The sequence below is a fragment of the Thamnophis sirtalis genome, unplaced genomic scaffold (genome assembly GCF_051295495.1).
Source record: "Thamnophis sirtalis isolate CommonGarterSnake01/CBP01778 unplaced genomic scaffold, rThaSir2_p1.2 scaffold_1, whole genome shotgun sequence".
NCBI classification, from domain to species: domain Eukaryota; kingdom Metazoa; phylum Chordata; class Lepidosauria; order Squamata; family Natricidae; genus Thamnophis; species Thamnophis sirtalis.
The window spans coordinates 88,137,612-88,158,395 of record NW_028261381.1 but is presented as its reverse complement, the minus strand read 5'-3'; the positions used below and the strand labels follow the sequence as shown (position 1 = coordinate 88,158,395).

Sequence of the window (20,784 nt, the reverse complement as noted above, 5' to 3'; positions counted from 1 at the left end):
ATTATATATTATCTCTTTTGTTGTATGAACTTCTTACCTTTCTCTCATACAACAGATATGAAAAATTATTTTAAAAAGTTATGTTTCCCAACTAGTGTTCTGTAATATTTTTTTTTTTAAGAATTAGGACTAATGAACAGAGGAAGTGGAATAGAACACTAAATATGTTTCCAATAGTTGGTTTATTTTTATCTACAATACAGAGTAGGAAGGGGTTATTTAGGCCAAGACCAACTTTCTACTCAATGCAAGAATCTAAATTAAAAATAATTTTTTTCATACTGACATAATGTCCTTTCTGAAGAGAAGTTTACCACCTCCCTAGTTAGTTCTACTGCTGAATTGCTCCCAGTGTTAAAAAAAACTGTTATCAAAAACAACCTGTCAATTCCTCTTCTATAAATGCAGAAAAAGCACTTAATCTTGTATAGCAAAAGAAAAAAACAATTATGAACATAATTGATAATAGCTGATAATTTAAAAAGAATTTAGAAGAACTATAATTAGAACAATAATCTTGGCCTAAACAAGATAAATATTCACAATGGATATGGATGATAAACAGAGAGATCCCTTATTAAATTGCCCAAGTAATGCCAAATGTGTATGGCAAATGAAAGAGGTTAGTGAAAATACTATACCTGAAATCAATGTAATATGCAAATGATTCTACTGCCATTCATCAACACTTACAACACATTTATTACAAGTCATACTTTTGCATGAGCAAAATTACTATCGAAGTTGAAATGGGAAGAACCATCCATATTTTTTAAATGATTGAAATGTGAAGAATCAATGCTCATGTCACAATTTGTCATAACTACTTTTGTATTTCCTACATTTAAATTAGTGTGTCACCAAAGCACAAATATTGCTGCAAACAAATTTTGAGAAACACTAAAATATGGGAGAGAATTATGTTTATTATCCAAAATTTAAAAGCAAATAATTATTTACAGCATGGAAGTTTGGTTAATTCTATAATGTAGAATTACATAGAATTAGGTATATATAAAAGCTATGGAGCTTTTATTCACACATTTGTTCTTTTATTTTAGTTTGCAAAATAGAACTTATACTCAAGTGTTTCCATCAAATTGATGGAATTTGATATATTGATACATAAATTGTGCCCAAATTTTAAAAAAATATTGAGAACTTAAAAGTTTTAGATTTATCACACAAATATTTAAATTTGATTTGACAATATGTTACAGTTCATGAAATGCAAGGAGACCAATGTATGTAAATCAAGAGTACTCATGTACAGTAATAAGAAAATTGTCCCCATTTCTAACAACTTAAATGAAGATGTATAAAAACAGTATGAAAAAAAGGAATTAATCTAGAATGATAAAAGACGCAGCAAAGGAGAGAGATAGTAATTTTAGATATATTAGACAAAACATTTATTGATTCTGAATATCTGTATCTGTTCCAGAATTTTGTTTGGCCTACTATTCACTCTTGAAAACAAGGTATAATTTTATGGTATTTAGGTGTGTAAATGAAATGTTTCAACAGCATTCTCTTTAATGTTCTAGTCTGTACTTATGTTGATGATGAACCGTGTTTCTGGGATTTTAAACTGACTACTATGGATTTATGAATTTTAAGGCTCTGGGGCTTTTGAAAATCAATGTCCAAGAGGATAAGTCTCATATTCAAATTAAATATTTTATTTAAAATCTTTAGTATAACAGCATGATATTTACACTACATATTAGGCTAAATGTCTATGGTGATTCTCAGTCATCCAACTCATAGTTGTCCCAAAAGTGCATTTTCAAGAGGCAACTGGATTTTCTTGTTTTTCTTAGAAGAAGTTTCGCTTCTCATCCAAGCTTCTTCAGCTCTTACTGGAAGGAGGGGAATGGAAGGATGTATACTTCTTGCAGACAGCTGGTCATTTGCATTATTTTAGAGTTGTTGAGGCCATGTGGAGGTTTATATGCAATAATAAATACTGCATATATAAACCTACAGGTGGCCTCAACGACTCTCCTGAAAAAGCACTTTTGGGATATCAGTCCAAGTCTTGACTTACAGTAAAAATTGCTGCTCATATTAAATTGAAAAACATTAATGGTTTTTTTTTCATAGCAGCTACATTTCTATTTTAAAATGCATTTTACAATTATGACTGCATATGTGCATAGTAATATGAAAAAAATTTACCTTGAATATTATAAATGTATAAGATAGACTTGTATGAACAGCGCAGGAAAGACTTGCACTTAAATTATTTACATTTTAATACTAACAAAATAAATATACTAAAAGGCATAATAGACATAACATATTTCAGTATAGTTCATTAAGTACTGAATCAAAATGAGGGAATGTTGTAGGAAAATAACATACACAATCTATAGCACTATTTTTAAGTGTTCCTGCCTCTCTACTTTTTGTGGGACTTACATACCCAGTAAAAAACTACTCACATTTCACTGTTTTAAGTGTTTTAGGCTACATAAGGCTTAGAGAACTCTTTTCATATATAAGATGCTCATGTTATCTTGACATGAAAATAGCCAAGAATATATTAAATTAGTGTGACTATTAATCCACAATTCAATTGGTATGGCCCTCTAGACCAATGGTAATCAACCTGGTCCCTACCACCCACTAGTGGGCGTTCCAGCTTTCATGGTGGGCGGTGGGGGATTTGCTATAACTCTGCTTTATAAATTTTATAAAGTAAAGTTACTTCCCTACTTTATAAATCACCATTAATATGGAACTGGTGGGCGGTTAGAAAATTTTACTACTAACAGAGATACAAAAGTGGGCGGTAGGTATAAAAAGGTTGACTACCCCTGCTCTAGACAGACTAATTTAACAACATTTTATTTACTTCAATCCTAAACTGTCACAGTATAAAATGATTAAATCTAATCTTAAGTCTTATTTGTAAACTGAGGACACTGTAAATTTATCAAAATATTCCTCTCCTTAAAATAATTTGTATCATTTTTCAAAATTAATTTCAACAAGTAATTTATGTATTATTTGGTAGAATAGTTTTTTTCTGTTTCCTTTAGCCTTTATGGATATTATTTTCACACAGCAATAAATGTAATCAAATTCAATTTACATATGAATAAAAACCAATTATTTTTTCTTACATGACTAGAGTAGAAGCTCATTTTTTAAAAAAACCATGTTTTTCTCCCACACACAATCATCCTTTGCAGTCAGAGTAGTATTTGTTCAGGAAAGCAATATATCCTGAATGGAACTGCAGAAATGTAATGAAGTAAAATAAAAACTTGTGCTTCTTGAACAGCAGCTTGTTTGTTGCATGACAGATAATTTTCAACTGTGATTTTCAAACCAGTCTTTAATTTGAAATGGAGACTTGCTTTTCAGAAAACAACAAGACTTACATGTATGCTGTAACCACAGATGTTGAAGGTACAGTAATGTATGTATCTCCCAAAAGTATGGAAAAGCCTTATTGCTACAGTAGTTACACAGAATATATTAGCTAAAAAAAATCTGTTTGGAAATGTTTAATAGACAAAAATATAAGCTGAAATTTAATATAGAAAATGTTAATCAAATGATATTTGGGCTGATTAAAATATTAATTCAAAGATAAAGCCACAAAGAATGAAATAATTTATTTTCTACACATTTTTACAAAACTAATTCTGCATATTAAAATAACTAAAGAAAATTAAGATTGAAATTTTGTAAAAAATGGACAAAATTGTTACATTTACAACATATACTATCTTTTTTCATATTCATGTGAAATTCAAATATTGTGCATTGCAGAATATGAGATTGAAATGTTATTACTTTCACACATGCCACTGGATACAATATAATTTTATTATAAACAGAATGAAAGTAAAACTAAACATTTTTTGAGCAGAAAAGTTTTATACTGGTATTTGGAATAGATAGCATAACAATAGTCTAAACTTGATGGCAAGGAAATTGTCTGAAACCTCAAGACCATTTCTGGAAAAAAAAGTAAGTTTGTAAGTTGGCTTTAGCTCACTTGTGTATGGATTTACATTACCTCTTGACTCTAATTCATGTTTATCAGCATGGTATTATTTACCTTTTTTAATGTGAAGTGTATCGGTTACTATATATGGAGATGAGATAAAGGGATTATAGTACATAGTATCTTATTCTCTTATAGAATATCCTGGCAGAATATTTCTTTTCCATGTGAAAGGCCTATTACTTCACACTTTCTTCCCAGCACCCCCAAATTCAGTACTACCACCACCTTTAGTCATACCGGAAAACTTTTAGGACATTTACATAAACATGGATAAATATCCAAAGGCAGCGGTGTCAAACTCAAGGCCCGCAGAGTCCTTGCATCTGGCCTGTGAGCACTGACCTGGAAATAGCAAAGGACCGGCCTGCGGTGCTCCTGCTAGTGAAAATGGAGCTCGGAAATGCTATTTTTGCTGGCAGAGTGCTCAGGAAATCACAGGAGCTGACATGAGTTATGTCGAGCTGGCCACGCCCACCCTGACTACATCCACCCTACTCCCCTCAGATCAAACACAACCCTGTTGCAGCCCTTTATGAAATTGAGTTTGACACCTGTCATAAGACTAGGATTTGAACAAAAATTATTATGTCAAAGTAGAGGTAGTAAAATAACACTAAAAGTCACATCAGGAGTGTGACAGCTTGTGTGCATGCTTATAAAACTTTTGGGGGTAATCTGAGCCAGTCCATTTGATTTTCAGAAAATACCGTATTTTTCGGAGTATAAGACGCACCTTTTTTCCTCAAAAAAGAGGCGGAAAATCTGGGTGTGTCTTATATATCAAATACAGCATTTTTTTTGCCTCCCGAAGTGCCGCCCTCTTCACCAAAATGGCCATGCCTAGCCTTATGGAGGTTTTCAGAGAACTCCTGGGGGCTGGGGAGGGCAGAAATGAGCAAAAAGTGTGCTCCCCCCCCCAGCAACACTCTATAAGCCTCCATAAGGCTATGGATGCAATTTCTTTGACAAAAAACAGGCCCATTTTGTGAAAAACGGGCTGTTTTTTGCTCTTTTTTGCCTCCCACCCCATCCCTTAGGAACACTCTGCAAGCCCCCCCCCCCAAGGCTATTCATGCCTTTTATTTGAAAAAAAAACAGGCCGTTTTGGGGAGGTTTGCAGAGTGCAAAAACTTTTTCCCCCTTTCAGAAAGCTCCTTAGTTAGTGATTGAGTGAATTACATTGATCAAGTGCTGTGCCAGCAGAAACAGGTGCTGTAGGTTGTCAGCGATTTCCTTCTCCAGCACATGGATAAATACACCTGGAAACATCTACCTACCTACCTACTCTCTCCCTCCTGTATTTCTCTCTCTCTCTCTCTACCTACCTACCTACTCCCTCCCTCCCTACTGTATTTCTCTCTCTCTCTCTCTCTCTCTCTCTCTCTCTCTCTCTCTCTCTCTCCCTACCTACTTACCTAATCTCTCTCTCTCTCTAGTTACCTATTGTATTTCTCTCTCTCTATCTCTATCTCCCTACCTACTTTTTTTTTTAAAAAAATTGCCTTTTCAAAACCTTGGTGCGTCTTATAGTCCGATGCATCTTATACTCCAAAAAATACAGTATATAAAATATTACAAGTGCATGCTATGAAATCTGGCTATGCATCATTGCATCTATGTGCTGGAAAAAATAATCTTATTTATTAGTGCAATATAAAACAGAAGTGGTGTATAAAAATTCTTTACATATTGGGGCTTGATGCTTTAAATCTATATGATTTCGTATATGTCATCTTTGTTCATGTTTCTATTTAGCAAATAAATGCCTATAGTAAGATTTCAAAAAGTAAAATACTATTATATCTACAATGTAGAAATAATATGGGATAGTTAAAGCTTTGCCATATTATTCCATATAACACCAATGCAGGTTGCAGAAGTCAAAACAAAAATCCAATTCTATTTGGTTGTCTTTATCAATTAATTTAATCAGGAAAAGATTAGTTATATTAACTGCTTCAAAAACACTATAGTTAACTTATAAATAACACTGTAAAATTACTGTTGTAAAAACTGTATCTAATATCTAGTCTGCATTTTCATATAAATTATTTAGACATGTTCATACAAATAAAATACTCATATATTAACACTGAAAATCAAAATGAAATAAATAACTAATGAACAACTTACTAATATATAGAGTATTAAAGGCATTTAAATAACTAATAATCTCTTTTTCAAGAAACTCGGAAGAATCGCTGGCATTGAATATGGTTTCTCCAAAACCTTGAATTTACTCCAGATTTCATTAATACATTTTCTACCATACAGCAAATCCTATCATATTTAACTATTTAATGAATATTAAAAGAACAGCATCATATTGTTTGATATATAAAGTGTATGCTTTCAAACCTTGAGAAACTCTGGTTTTAATTATAAATCTTTTAACAAAAATGCTTTTCATTCTCATTTATTGGAAAATGTATGTAATAAATGTACAGCATATTTACCAAATTTAACATTCAAAGATATTCTATATTAATATTTGCCCACACAACAAACTATCCACTCCTCCATTATATGGAAGCAAAATGGCTATTTGTAGTCACTCTCTGGCAGTTTTATACATTTCGGGGAGGAGGGTTTAATGGATGCAATTATAGCACTTTTCCTTTTACTTCCATCTTTAATTCATCCAAGCTCCTTCCAGGAACATTAACAGAATTAGAATGGTCTCCTTTGAGCCTCAGGAAGTGAAGAGGTTTAGTTGGTCCTTTCAATCCCATTGACACTGCTACTATCCAACTTTTAAGAACAGAATGTTAACACATAGTAAAGAGGAAAATCTGATGTGTTGTATTTTACAAGGATGAAGCAAGTAGAATGTTTATCCATGCCCCCTAAACAGAATAGTTTCACAATGTTGATTACAAAACTGGGGATCGGTAATATATTGAGAAACACCTGACAAAAATGAAGAGATGGGGATAAAATGGAACAACAACCTTGGCATAACTTATTTGAAATAGTAGATGTATACATTCTTATATTTCTGTTCAGAACTGTAACAGTATTTTAAGCCTGGAAGCTTAGTTTGAAAACACTGTAGGCAAAATGCTATAGTGATGCTAGATATAATGGCCCATATAATTTGGATAATCCTGTACCCACCAGCTTTAAACAAAATGATCTTGTTAAAGCTTGGGGGGAATAGATTACATAATTGGGCCTTCCTAGCAATACAAGTCTACATGCATGCAAGTTGAAGTAATTTTAAATACCTAAATAAGGAACAAGATAAATTCCTGACACATAGGATATTGGTCATAGTTGAGTCCAGACAGTAATTTAAGAATCTAAAAGAGGCAAACACTTGGTGCAAGTTTAAAATTGAAAGTGTAAAGGAATGTTGGGTAAAAAAGAAACTGGAATACAGTCTTTTAACTAGGCAGATATTACTCCATTGGACTAGATGTCTCATATTTGCAAAAACTTTCCACCTTCAGTGAAAATATATTGCATACGTTCAGTGTACTAAAGATAATCGTCAATTTACAATTATTTGTTTACTGACCGGTTGCAGTTACAATGGTACTGGAAAAACTGACTTCTGACTGTTTTTCACACTTATGATCACTGCAGGATCCCCCTGGTTATGCAATCAAAATTCAGACACTTGGCAACGGGTTCATATTTATGACAGTTGCAGTGTCCTAGTGTCATATGATCACCTTTTGCGGCCTTCTGACAAGCAAACCTAATAGAAAACCAGAGTCACTCTGTTACTAATTTAATTAGTAATTAGTGATTCACTTAACTGTGGCAAGAAAGTTAAATGGGGCAAAAATCACTCAACAACCGTCTCACTTAAACAACATAAATTTGGGGTCAGTTGTAGTCATAAGTCGAGGACTACCTTTACGGCCCTGCATAAATTTTTCTTCTGTTTCTTTGAACCCATAAGCTATACATAGAATTAATATTCTACATACATACATACGTGTGTATTTATGTATGTAGAATATTAATTGTAGGGGTTTTCTAAGAAAGCTTAACTAACAAATGGCGGAATATGCATTAACAAATGGAAGGTATTTGTGAAAATGCAGGATTTCATATTACTGAGACCTATTTCATGCTGAGATGATCAAATTACCGTAAAATAATTTAGGTACAGTAGATACAAAAGAATAAGTACTCTTTTTAATGTCTCTTTATTCTTTGAGGGGAAAAACAATCACATTCATAACACTATGTATAATTAATACAATTAAATAAGGCTTATTTAAAGGAAACATAATTTCTGTAAAACTAAAACAAATTGCCGAGATGAAAATTTTGGGATAAAATATGTATATTGCCAAAAACAGGACAGGAAACAGAATGTATTATTAATCATACATAATGGTCGAGTCTACATATTGAATGTAAAGTGCAATAACTTTCTTGCTAAATCAGAATGATTTTGATCAGCATTTTGTTTCCGTTGATGGAAAACTAGATGCTATGAAATTCATACAACTATGATGAGCCTTTTAGCATATCATAGTTATAGGTAATTAATAGTATCAAAACTGCAATATATATTGAGGATTACAATATATTGAAACCAAGGGACAAAATTAACTCTTTAAATGGAGACAATCTGCATTACATAAATAAGGGCAGCTATCAGCTGCTATGCAGGAAATAATTTTTCTATGCCTTGGCCATTTTGTATTTTTGACCATGACTCAAAATGCCTTTTCAATTTGCACCATTAAAACCTCAAGTATCCAACTCATCAGTTTATATTTAATTCAATATAAATGTTCTTCCACCATTGATTTCCAAAATATAATTTATTATTCTGCAATAATTCTTTATTTTTTCTTTAGCCTTTACTATTTATTTATTCTTTATTCTACAGTAAGACCAGATTTGATCTGAACAGGTAAAATCTAGAGCGTGAAGATTTCACAAAGCTTAAAATTTGCTTTGTAAATGAAAGAGAGAGAATCTTCTGATATTATTCTGTAATTTAAGCATTAGTAAAGGTAGTCAATTTTTAGAAATCACTCAATCATTGCTTTATTTTATCTTAATTTCATGCACTAAGAATACATATAAAAGGCATTTTTAAAAAATATTTTCATATTCAAAACAGTTGAAGCTTTCCTGTTTTAAGGACTTCACATTTCAGTAATTAAATCTGTTGGTTGTCATTTTTAAAAAAAAATATTGTTGGCAACTCCAATTCTTAAAAGTAAAACTGAAACTGAAATGTACAAACTGATTCTTTTTAAAAGTAGCACAATTCCATCACAGGATTTGAAAAGCTTCATTTCTTAAAAATTGTTTTTTATGATAATGAAATGCTATTACAGTATATTTTCTAGGATTACTAATCTATACTTGAACATTACAGAACTTTCTAACATCACTACATTTATCATTCTGATTCTTTAATCTGTCCATTTTTGAACATTCTATTTTTGTAATGTGTAAATGCTGAATATTGGCAAGGACTTAAACATTTGCAGTTCCTTGAAGCAGAGTATATACAGAAAATGATAAATTACATAAGCAGACTATATACCAGAACTGCTAAATTAAAATATTTTAAAAATTATGTATTTGGCAAATTTACTACATATAAATAATTTAGGCTGTGAAGTGGGTTGTATAGTTCTGAGAATATAAAAGAAATAATTTAATATCCATTTTCTATCACTGAACATGTGGCTCCAACTTGCATATTGCTCTGAACTTTCTTACATAAAACTGTTTTATGCAATAGGAATTCTTTTGCAAACAATAAAGAAATATATACACGATGGCATTATTACTTTATGATGGGTTATTTTACATTTAGCAATTAAAATATTCTAATACCTACTTTAGAAATCTGAAATATATTTAGATGTAATAGTCTCCTTTAGATAGACAAACTAAATATTTGAATAATTTAAATAAGAGTTGCTACAGAGGAGCCAACAATCCCAAAACAGAATCAGGATAATATGTGAAAACGAAGACCCAGATAATCTAACAGTTCTGTAATTCAGAATTCATTTTTTTCAAGGTCAATGGTATGACTGCTTTTTAGAAACAAATTTGTTAATTTATTGTTAATTTTAAAAAATGACATATTAAAAAAAATATTGTGATCACATTTTCATGATATAAAACTGATTTTTTTTAAAAAATGTAATTATTTCTACTTCTATATTTTTCATTTTTATGAAGAAAATATTACCTAAAATATTAGATTACATTAAATAATCCTAAATCATATGACAAATTAATTTGTAATGTAGGTTTTAAAAGTAAAAAAAAACTGCATGTTGTCATAAAGCAAATAAGCAATTTAAAAACCTGGGCCAATTACAAACCAAATCAGATTTGATTTCTGATGCAAAACTACAACAGACAAAATGTAATGTTTATTAACAAATAGAGAAAAAATGGACAAGTGCAATTTTTAAAAGATCATTTTTAGGGAAGGAATACTTCAAAGATCTGAGAAAAGTAAATTACTTTGTACAGAGAATCCATACAATTTAAAAAAGGCAAATATAATTTACAGAGCATATTAATGCTACAAGTTCATAGGACTTGTAGCAGTGGGAAAATATTTTACAACAAATCTAAATCATGTATTTTTCACACTTTTTCTTAATATTTTCATATGAAAAGAGATTAAGGAAAAATAAGAAAAAATAAAAATAACTTCAAAGTCCTAAATTTTAGGACTAGTGCCTACCCTTCACTGTGAAATTATCTGCCAATATATGCCGATATTCAATTTAATCTAAATGTTGGTTACTGATATTCTCAAGTGTAAATGATATTAAAATCTGAATTACTAGTTTGAAACTGATAGGTAATCAGATTTAAATCTCTAGAGTATAAAATCATTTTCTTCAACAAAAGTTGATACTTATGGAAGGCAGATTATATTTAACAAATGTGGAATGAAAAACTGAAAGTTTATTTCAACTTAAATATAATTGTACGAGTTATGAGAGAATGTCAAGATTTTAACTAAATATTCATCTAAGTAATTTGATTCATTTTATTGCCATTACATACTTTTGACTGATTTTGTGTGTGTGTATTTGTGTGTGTGTGTGAGTTTATGAAATCATAATTTTGTTTTGTGAATGAATCAAAAAGTCTTTCATTTTCACAAATCTACAAAGTTCAGAAGATAACATGTTCAGCTGTAAAGGTTTAACCAAAACGTTATATAATATCAAACTCAATTTAGTAAATAAAACATAGGTTTCAGATTTAACCAATTTCTTCCTAGACTGGGGAGGGGGGGGGAGAAGGGAAAAAAAACCCTGGAATATTTACTGAAACTTGCTTGCAAAATAGAAGTAATTTTACCTAATATGTTTAGCATGTATGTTTAGCATTTCACCATAATCATTCAACTATCCATTCTAAAAAATTAAGCCAAACAAATAGCATTTGCAATTTAGCTTATTATTGCCCTTAGGAAATACATCCCACAAATAAATGAAAAAAATTATAATTAATAAAGTAGCTGAAACATTTAACTAAGCCTCACAACAACCCTGTGAGGTAGGTAAGAAATCTTCCAGAACAAATCTTCTGGTTGAGTAATTTCAATTAAACTTACCACAAGTGAAACAATATGACAAGAGAAAGTAAAAGAAAGTCCATCCATCCATGTGTCCCAAGGAGATACACGAAATGCTCAGTATATTCCTTTAAGCTGAAAGTATTGTGATTTGTGTATAATGTGTAAGCAGCACTTTTTAAGAGTTCATTTTTAGTTATTACACTTAAATAAAATTATGTTACTATTTGTTAATAGGTCTGTTCAATTTATCAAAAATTCTCATTTTCAGATGTAAAAATAGTGCAACTAAAATTAATCTGAAACTGAAAATTATTTGCACATTCTTATAATTTAGTTAGATTTCCCTATTGCTGCTCTAATAATTACTAAGTACAACCCCCCCTACATTTTCTTAGTTTAAAGCTTAAGTTTTAGATCAGAATATATATAAATGCTTGTTGGTCTCTAAAAATAGGTTTATATAATTAGATCCTTTCTCATGTTCTGCAAAAATTATAAAAATGAACAGAATTTACCATTTAAAACCCTTTATAGGTGGGATAAATTCTTCAATCTATTCCAAATGCCAATCACATGGGCAACAGCCGAGTGTATGCAGTTTGCATAAAAAAATAAACCAATGCAAAAAAAATGGAGCAAAGAATGTTGAAGATTTTGAAATTTATCCAAGAATATTTGATTGCTTTATGAAGTTGTGTTCACAGATGTAAAAGAAAAAAGAAAATACCAGTTTCTTTAATTTCCCTAAGCCAAGTAAGAGCCTGATTCAACAAAGCTTTATTCAGGAACTCCAAATGTAATCTGTCACTTCTAATATAGTCAGCATCTCCAAAACAAAAGGCACACTTATTTTAGACAACATATGGATTACCAACCCAAAAACGCAAAATAGCAAGCGGTCTTCCCACACCTGACCCCCCCCCCATTTATTCCTTTCTTGAGGGCAGGCAATAAAATGATTTAGCCTAGTTCACAAAAACGTGTTGATAATGTGTGTGTTTATTCCCATTATAATCTGTATTGCTTTATTCATTTCTACAAACAAATAAAAATATATCAGTAAGTGATTCTCCCCCTTGTGCTGGAAAGAGTCTACTGCTTTTGGGTCTACTGCTTTTCCGTAATATGAATGAGAATTAGCTCACCATGCAGTCTTCCTAGCCAGCATAGATGATTAAGAAGATGAAAAAGAGAGGAAGATAGACTGATTTTGCAATGATATTAATTTGTTCCTTGAACAACTATAATTTAAAACGAGTCAAGATAGTATTTTTGGACAGACAAATATAAGAAACTTAAAAATATCAATCTCTATGGATACAATGCAAAATATTTTTGAAGACAGCATAAACTAAAACTGAAGAAGTGATATTCTGAAAGACAAGATATTTTAATCCCTATTTTTTTTATGATTAACATTGTTTAGCAAGAGCTAAAATAATCTCTCTTATTATATCCCCTATCTATCACCTATTTTATTACCACATGCTATCATATAGGCAAGAATCTCCTTCATATGCAAAACATGTATGATTCAATTTTTGGTATCTCCAAGTAAGGGTAGAAAAGCCTCTGTCTTAAACCCAAGGCTTACTACCAGAGAGTATTTAAAGTACTGGACTGTGTGATTTGGTACAAACAGTTGCTTGTACAGTGCAGATTATTTTAGACATGCTCAGAAATTTCTTATTTATAATGGGTGTATATTGGCATGGAGGGCTCATGGTGTTCATGATATATCCTAATCAAAATGGAATTTTATATAATATAGAGAAAAAAGGGGTTTTCCATTTTCTATTAGAAATACTTAATACAGTCATACCTCTACTTTTGACTGCTTCAAAACTCATTGATTTCGGTATTCAACGTATTTTGAAGCAGAAATCGTGTCCTGGCACTTGTCTGTCTCCCAATAGTCAACGTGCAAGGAAGAACTTGCTGATGTCAGCTGCCTCATGATTTGCTATTTCTTCTGGCGAAAATAGCGAGCCACACAGTTTTCTCAGTACCCATCAGTTTTAGTATTCTTCCAGATCAAATTACCAACAAGTACCAAGGTAACACTGTATAATAAACTTCCCCATTGGCTGTAATTATGACCTCTGTCATTATTACTTCAATTATTGTTGCTTCTATTTGGATTGTATTCACTTGGGCAAAAAGATATTCAAGCAAAATATAACACTGTTGTTTCTTATTCACATAAATAACCTTTACCAATATTAGTAACTTACACATGCATTTCTCTTACTGATATTCCCAACAAGGTTTAGTCTCTTAATACAAAACTTTATCCAAAGTACTCACAAGCTATTCTTGTTCATGTCCTCAAATCTCACCAAGTAATAACTTTGTTTAAAGCTAGGGATAGAATTAAGCTGTTAGGGATGGAGTTAAATGATACAGCTTATAAATGTAAGAGTTATCTCTTCAAAACTTAATGTCTAGAATATTTTAAGATTATATACAAGTGAGAAACTCCTGGAAATGAGTTGTACAGAACAGAAGAGAATTCCAAGAACATTATTTCATTCATTTTCTTTCAGTGAAGCAAGTCTTTCTCTTTCAACATATCCACACACATTTGGTATTATAGGTATGGGTGGAAAAGAAGAAACAAACAAAAATGTCATAATTCCATTCCTTCCTTGACAAGATGCCAATGAACATTAGGGAACTTATAACACATAATCTAGTTTTTTTAATTGCACAAATAAAGGAAAAATTACTAAGAATATGGTATTCAGCATGAAGGAAATGAACTTTCCAAGTACAGCATCTGATCACTGAATGCAATATTGCAATAAAGGTATAATAGCTGTTAAGGAAGAACTGATGTTCTGCCCAGTGTAACAAAAATGGTGACGGTATCACTTTTTCTATCATTTACAGAAGTTTTGTTCCAACTGACATCATCTGTCTTTTTATAAGTGGAAAGGTATAGTAATTATTAAGGATTGGTATGCAAAAATATTTCACACGTATCATGGAAGCAGTTTAAAACTAGAACCAATCTCATTGTACATATGTTGTGCACTGACAATAAAGAATTATTATTATTATTATTATTATTATTATTATTATTATTATTATTATTGTTATTGTTATTATTATCATTAGGTTACAAGAACTGGTCTACAATTGGAATTCAGGTCTTATTTGCAAAATTATTCTTCCTTAAATATCACTTTGAAATATTATTTCTTGCAATCTGCTGCATTGGCCCCTCTCCCCCATTTTTAAGAGTCCTGATAACTCAAAACTGTTTCCAAATAATAATTGTTTAAAGCATTTATTAAAAGCAACAAAGATTTCAATGTGTCAAATGAGGTTTTTAAGTTACTATGTGTAAAATTCAAGAAATCTGCAGCAAAGGAAAAAAATGTTTCTGCTATGCTTAAGAGTTCAGCAAACTCAATAAACTTGGTGACATATAATAATTATAAAGACAAAAATCTAGATTATACATAAAGACTTTACAGTTTGTATTAATTCTATTTCCAATTGTAGAAAGAAATACATATCCTCTCATTCAAAATGTGCAGGACTATAGCTCAAAAAATTTCTAGCCAGCATAGACAACTTTTAGTTGGTCAATAATTTTTAGTTTCAGTTCCACAAATCTTGCAAGCCTTAAATTAGGCAAGGAAGATATAAAATATAAACTCAATTATGGATTGGTAATTTGCCCTATATGTATCCTAACTGGCTGAGAACCTGAGATGTACAGACATGTTTGTGTACAAAGAATTTGCTTATAAGCATGGAAATAGGAGGGAGAAAACCCAACTTCCCCTTCATATGTTGTAAGTGCTGCTTTGTAATGAGTTGGGATATATTTTTTGCATCACAGAATACGATCAGGAGAGCTGGCAGTATGATGACCATGATAGACAGTATTTGGATTCTGGACTTTGCTCAAATGCTGTATTAGGATGAAGATAAACTACTAAAAGGTTCTATTTTTATTACAACCTATTCATCATTTACTCATAACTTTAATTAAAGTTATCAATATCTGATTCTTTTAAAAAAAATCTAATTTACATTAAAAGCAAATCAACTTTTTCTTAGCATAGAGGAAAAATGCTCAGGCAAAAACCTTTATCTTAATTTCTAATACCAAATTAATTTCAAGGCACTGGAGTAGGCTATCATAATAAGCCTGCTTATTATATAAAATTCCCAAGAATGTATTAATGTTATTAATGGGAAAAAGAAAGGCATATAATGTTGATTTAGTTTAGCTGCTTACTTGTACAGATGTCCCAATATTTCCACTAAGGAAAAAAAACAATATTAAGAAGACAAATGTACTATTGTAATCAAGATTTAAATCTACTACATCAGGGCTGTCAAACTCATGTCCGCCAGGCCAGATGCATCACACACTAGCCATCCCCATGCCCGGTTTAGCAAAGGGGAAAAGTCACGATATGTCACATGACGACGTGAGTTTGACACCCCTGTACTACATCATGCTCCATTGAGACCTCCACCAAAAAGTAAGCAGCTCTTCAGGTCTCCTAAAAACAAACAGAAGAACTAGCGTGTGTCAGTCTGACAGCATGTTTTTTTATCTAAACTTGTGATAAACATACATATGTATATGCACAAATGAAAAAAAAATATAGGATAGTATCCAACAAAAATGAACAAAAATGCTGGATACCACAATTATATGCATTTAGGTTAAATATTCCTGGATGGACAGCTTATCATAAATATAAAACTGTCCTAAAAAGACATTTTAACATCAGTGCATGTTAATCACAAAGTATTGCCTTAATTGGAATGACATATATGTTGCTGAGTGGGTGGGGGTATGTATCCCTTCAAAGCATAACATGTAAGAGAGTATTTCTATATTTGAATGTAAGTTATATACTTATTCCAACAATGTCAACCATAGTTTTTTATGTAATCTCTGAAAGGCATTTAACATAAATGTATATCCTGTACTCTATATTCTGCTCATTTTTTTAAAAAAATCTTATAGTAACCTATTCATTTTATGCCATATATGACATAATGCAGAAGATCTTCAATCCTGACTACATAAAGTTATGTAATGTTATTCTACAGAAAAGCTATTATCTACAATTTTTAGAAACCTGTTTTATAAATGTAATCTTTGCACACGAGTGAAAGGCCTAAAAATCCAAAGAAAGAATTAAAAAAAAAATTTTTTTTCCAGAAAACTTAAGTCTTTCTAGGCTTTTAACAAAACAGGATAAAATGCTTGCCTGCTCTGATTATGGAATTTCTTGATGTATGTACACTTGGTTCTGGATAAATCTGCACATATGTCATTGTTTGTCAAATAAAAATTGCCTGCATATCCATCCCCCCACCCCAGAAAAAATATTTTCAGCTATTAAAATCAGGTTCGGAAATACTATTAGAGCCCAAAAGGTCATAAAACCATTTGTTAACTTACATGCACAAAAAGGAGCTCTAAATAAATGACACAGGAGGCAATAAATTGACACGACAAGTAAATAAAAGGCTAAAGCACTCCAATACCATTGAAACTGTTTTAATGTTGTTGCAAGTCCACAATGCAACAATCACCAGATCATATAGACCCAAATATTTGGATTCACTTTAATTACCCTTTTCTCCTATTTTACATAAATTATGAAATGTTCAGCTCCTCTTTTACCTGAATTTGTGTATGCACCTAAGAAATCATTTTTCAACCCTACTTAAATTCTTATATGATTAAGAAAAAAATATGAAAATATTAACCTCAGCTTCAATGTACAGTTTCCAGAATCTGCCAGAACTGGGGAACTGGGCAACAAGGCGTTCATAGGTCTTCCGTGCTTTGTCTATAGGTTGATTCTAAAAATTAAAAACCAATAATATTTACAATATTTATGATGTAAAATGTATTCACATTTACTTGAGAACCAAGCATTGTGAGTGGACCCACTGATAAGGAAATGTAATCCTATTTCACTAAACCTGTGCCTCTCGAATGAGAATGCTCCAAGCGTCAAGGTCATATGGATTCTCTTCTAGTTTCTTTTCAGCTTTCTTTACTTTTTCTGGGACATATTCAGCAGCCTAGAAAACATAGAGCAGAAAGTTAAGAGCCAACAAATAACATGGTAAATCCAATGCTACCCACAATCTGTAACTTTCATATTTATATAATCCTAGTTATAATTAACTAGTGGTATATTTTTCCATACTTCAGCATGGGCAGAGGAACATAAAAAGTACCCCTAGAATGTACTACATAAAGCCAGTACTAAAAATGTTGAATCCAATTTCTTCTGTCCTTCTTTATTATTGCATTAGTTCACTTAGTAATATTAAATTATAATCACAATACTATGCATGTTTTGTGAGGCTTATTTGAGGATTGTTATGTGTGAATGTATGTTTTAAAGCATGTTTTAGGGGAGAAATGTTTGAATATAATATTAAACTAAATAATAATAATAATTAAGCCTTAGATTTGTAAATCCCTACTACCAAATTATTTACTTAAAAGTCTGTACACAGAACATAAAATGCATTAGAAAAGAGAATATTTTTTTCTTACTGATAGGATTTAATCCCGTTATTTTTAAAATCCAATTTCAGAGAATAAATATTTAGACTCCTCTCAAATTTGAGATGATATGTTCTTAACAACAGACTATGCCAGAAAGGTACATATGAAATCTAAAACACATTCTTATCCAATTAGCTTGTAATTTAAACATGGGGTACTGTATTTTTTGGATTATAAAACGCACTGACTATAAGACACACCTAAATTTAGAAGAGTAAAAAAAAAAGGGGTTTGGCCTCTGCACGCTGCATTTTCCGCCCTTTTTTCTACCCATTATAGAGGCTTTTTGGCCCATTTTCAAGGCTTTTTTCAGCCCATTTTCAAGACTTTTTTGGCCTTTCCTAGGCATTTTTCAGGCCGTTTTAGAGGCTGTTTTTGGACCATTTAAAAAAACGGTCAAAAAAGATTTTAAAAAAGGCCTCAAAAACGGGGCAAAAAAGCCCCGAAAACAAGCCAAAAAAAGGCCTGAAAATGGGGTGTGCAGAGGCAAAAAATGGCTAGCAGGTGGGCAGGCCTTTGGCAATATTTGGTCTATAAGATGCATAGACATTTTTACCCACGTTTGAGAGACAAAAAGGTGTGTCTTATAGTCTGAAAAATACTGTATTTCAGAAATTGAAAAAAACCCTGAAAAATGCAATACTTCAGATAATATACCCAAGCATAATTTTATAGGCCTAACAACTATGTTTTTCATCATATTTGCTGAATCTAGAAGAAAATAGTTGAATACCAATTTTCTACTATACCACAGTATAGTTCACACTTAGCTGAAGTTTCTTTGCACATGAAATATAAAAGGCCACAGAACAGAAATGTTATCATGTTCTACATAAATCATTATAACTATTCTAACCAACATAACCATAATCCAAGGTGATTCAATGTTAAGTAACAACAAGAAGCCAGTTTTAGCTGTTAAGCGCAGGACTTAAAGCTAATGTGAATGCAAGTGGATGTTGTTCTGTTTGGGATGGATCTCCTCAATACTTTACAGAATTTACCATCAGTTTCCTTTATAAAAGTGTTATTTTCTCTGCTCTGTTCTTCTACTGAAAAGGATACTGTCTCTGCCTCTCCCTCTCTCTTTCCCCAACCTTCCATCCAATGGAATCAGTGGTGGTATTCAGCTAGTTCGGGTGAACCAGTAATGGCAACCTGGCGCTACGCCATCCTATTTAGCAATGTTTTCTAAGCTGCACGCATGTGGGCAAGTTGCGCACGCAAGCAAAGCATTTTCAGTGTGTGGTGAACCAGTGGTAAAATTATGTGAAGCCCACTTCTTAATAGAATGAGTAAGTATGTTAGGGTGAGCTTCAAATTAAAGGCAAAACAAAGAAGAAAGGAAGGGTGCAATTCCATTTCAAGGAATTTTAAGTAGCCTGCTCTTCATGCTGATACAAACATTTCATTCAATTATGTATAGGTCTTCTCCATTTCTTGAAACAGCAGAAAGAAATTTAAAATTCCTATAAACTTAGAATTTGCTATATCAAATATGGTAGAATATGTAATTTGTATCATATTGATTATCTTATCTAGTTACTTAAAAAGCAAGAAAACGTAGAGGTATTCTTCAATTTACAATAATGAAGTTTTTCCATTACCATCTTAAGTCATGACTATCATAAACAGGTTGGTCATATGTCCGACCCAATTTTAATATTTTTTATCCAGTCATTAAGCAAACCAGGTAGTAATAAATGTTTTGCTACAGGTGCAGTTTTATTGAAAACCATTGTAAAACTGTAAAACCATTGTAAAGCAGTCACTTGACCACGAAACACTGCAAACATTAGTAAATGCAGACTGGTTCCAAACACCTGAGGTTTGGTCACATGATCAGAGCCCCCTCAACAGTTGTGACTTTGAAACCAGATGACAAGTAGTCCCCGGGTAGGTCCATCATAACTTTCACTGGTTGCTAAGCAAACCAATCATAAGTTGAGGACTACCTATACAGCTATTAAGATGTCAAATTAAAATAGGTCTCTTGCCTTTTGGCCATTAATGAAGAGCAGAAAGAAAATGCAATTTTGAGAAAAGAAAGACTTGAAAATGTAAGATAGCTTAAGGATCAGGCAGAGTATAGATTCACCTGAGGAAAACTTATCTGTGTAGTCTCTAACAGTTGAACCAACTTAAGATAAATGCAATTTATTTTATTTAAGTACATTAAACTTCTCAAAAGTCATGGGGACCTAAAAGTTACCTAGCATAAAAGAAAAAATAGGAGTTAGGAGTCAGAATGACCGAGAATGAAAAAAGAAACTACAGGAAAACTAACTTGATAAGAAATACAGGAACCAAGGAGAAAGAATTAGAAAATCTGTAGGTCCACACAATAATAAAGTGTGTATACATGAATTTGTATACATGTGAGCAATTAGGAGATGATCTTTAAGGAACTAATGAACTGTGAATATGCAATAATGGGCTGTCTGTAAACTCTGCAAGCTAATGCTAGATAGGAAAGGTTAACTGGGTTTTTAATTTGGAAAATGTTCATTATGAAAAACAAAAGAAAACAATGGAGAGCTATCAATTTAGAATATTCATTCTAGTTTGGCAAAGCTGAGGGAATGTATCTAAATGCTTCTCACAGGCAGAGAGGAATCTGAATACAAAGCATATGTGGAATGCCTGGTT

The 20,784-nt window shown here is 31.7% G+C and overlaps 1 protein-coding gene across 1 annotated transcript in view; it reads right to left on the bottom strand.

Annotated features, from left to right (window-relative positions):
- CSTF3 (cleavage stimulation factor subunit 3) overlaps nt 1-20,784 on the bottom strand; it is a 63,577-nt gene that overhangs the window by 29,765 nt on the left and 13,028 nt on the right. The window contains exons 2-3 of the mRNA XM_014054667.2: nt 17,538-17,639; nt 17,319-17,414 (exon numbers count right to left, since the gene is read on the bottom strand). Of these exons, the coding sequence (XP_013910142.1) occupies nt 17,319-17,414; nt 17,538-17,639 (198 nt within the window). The remainder of the gene's footprint in view (nt 1-17,318; nt 17,415-17,537; nt 17,640-20,784) is intronic.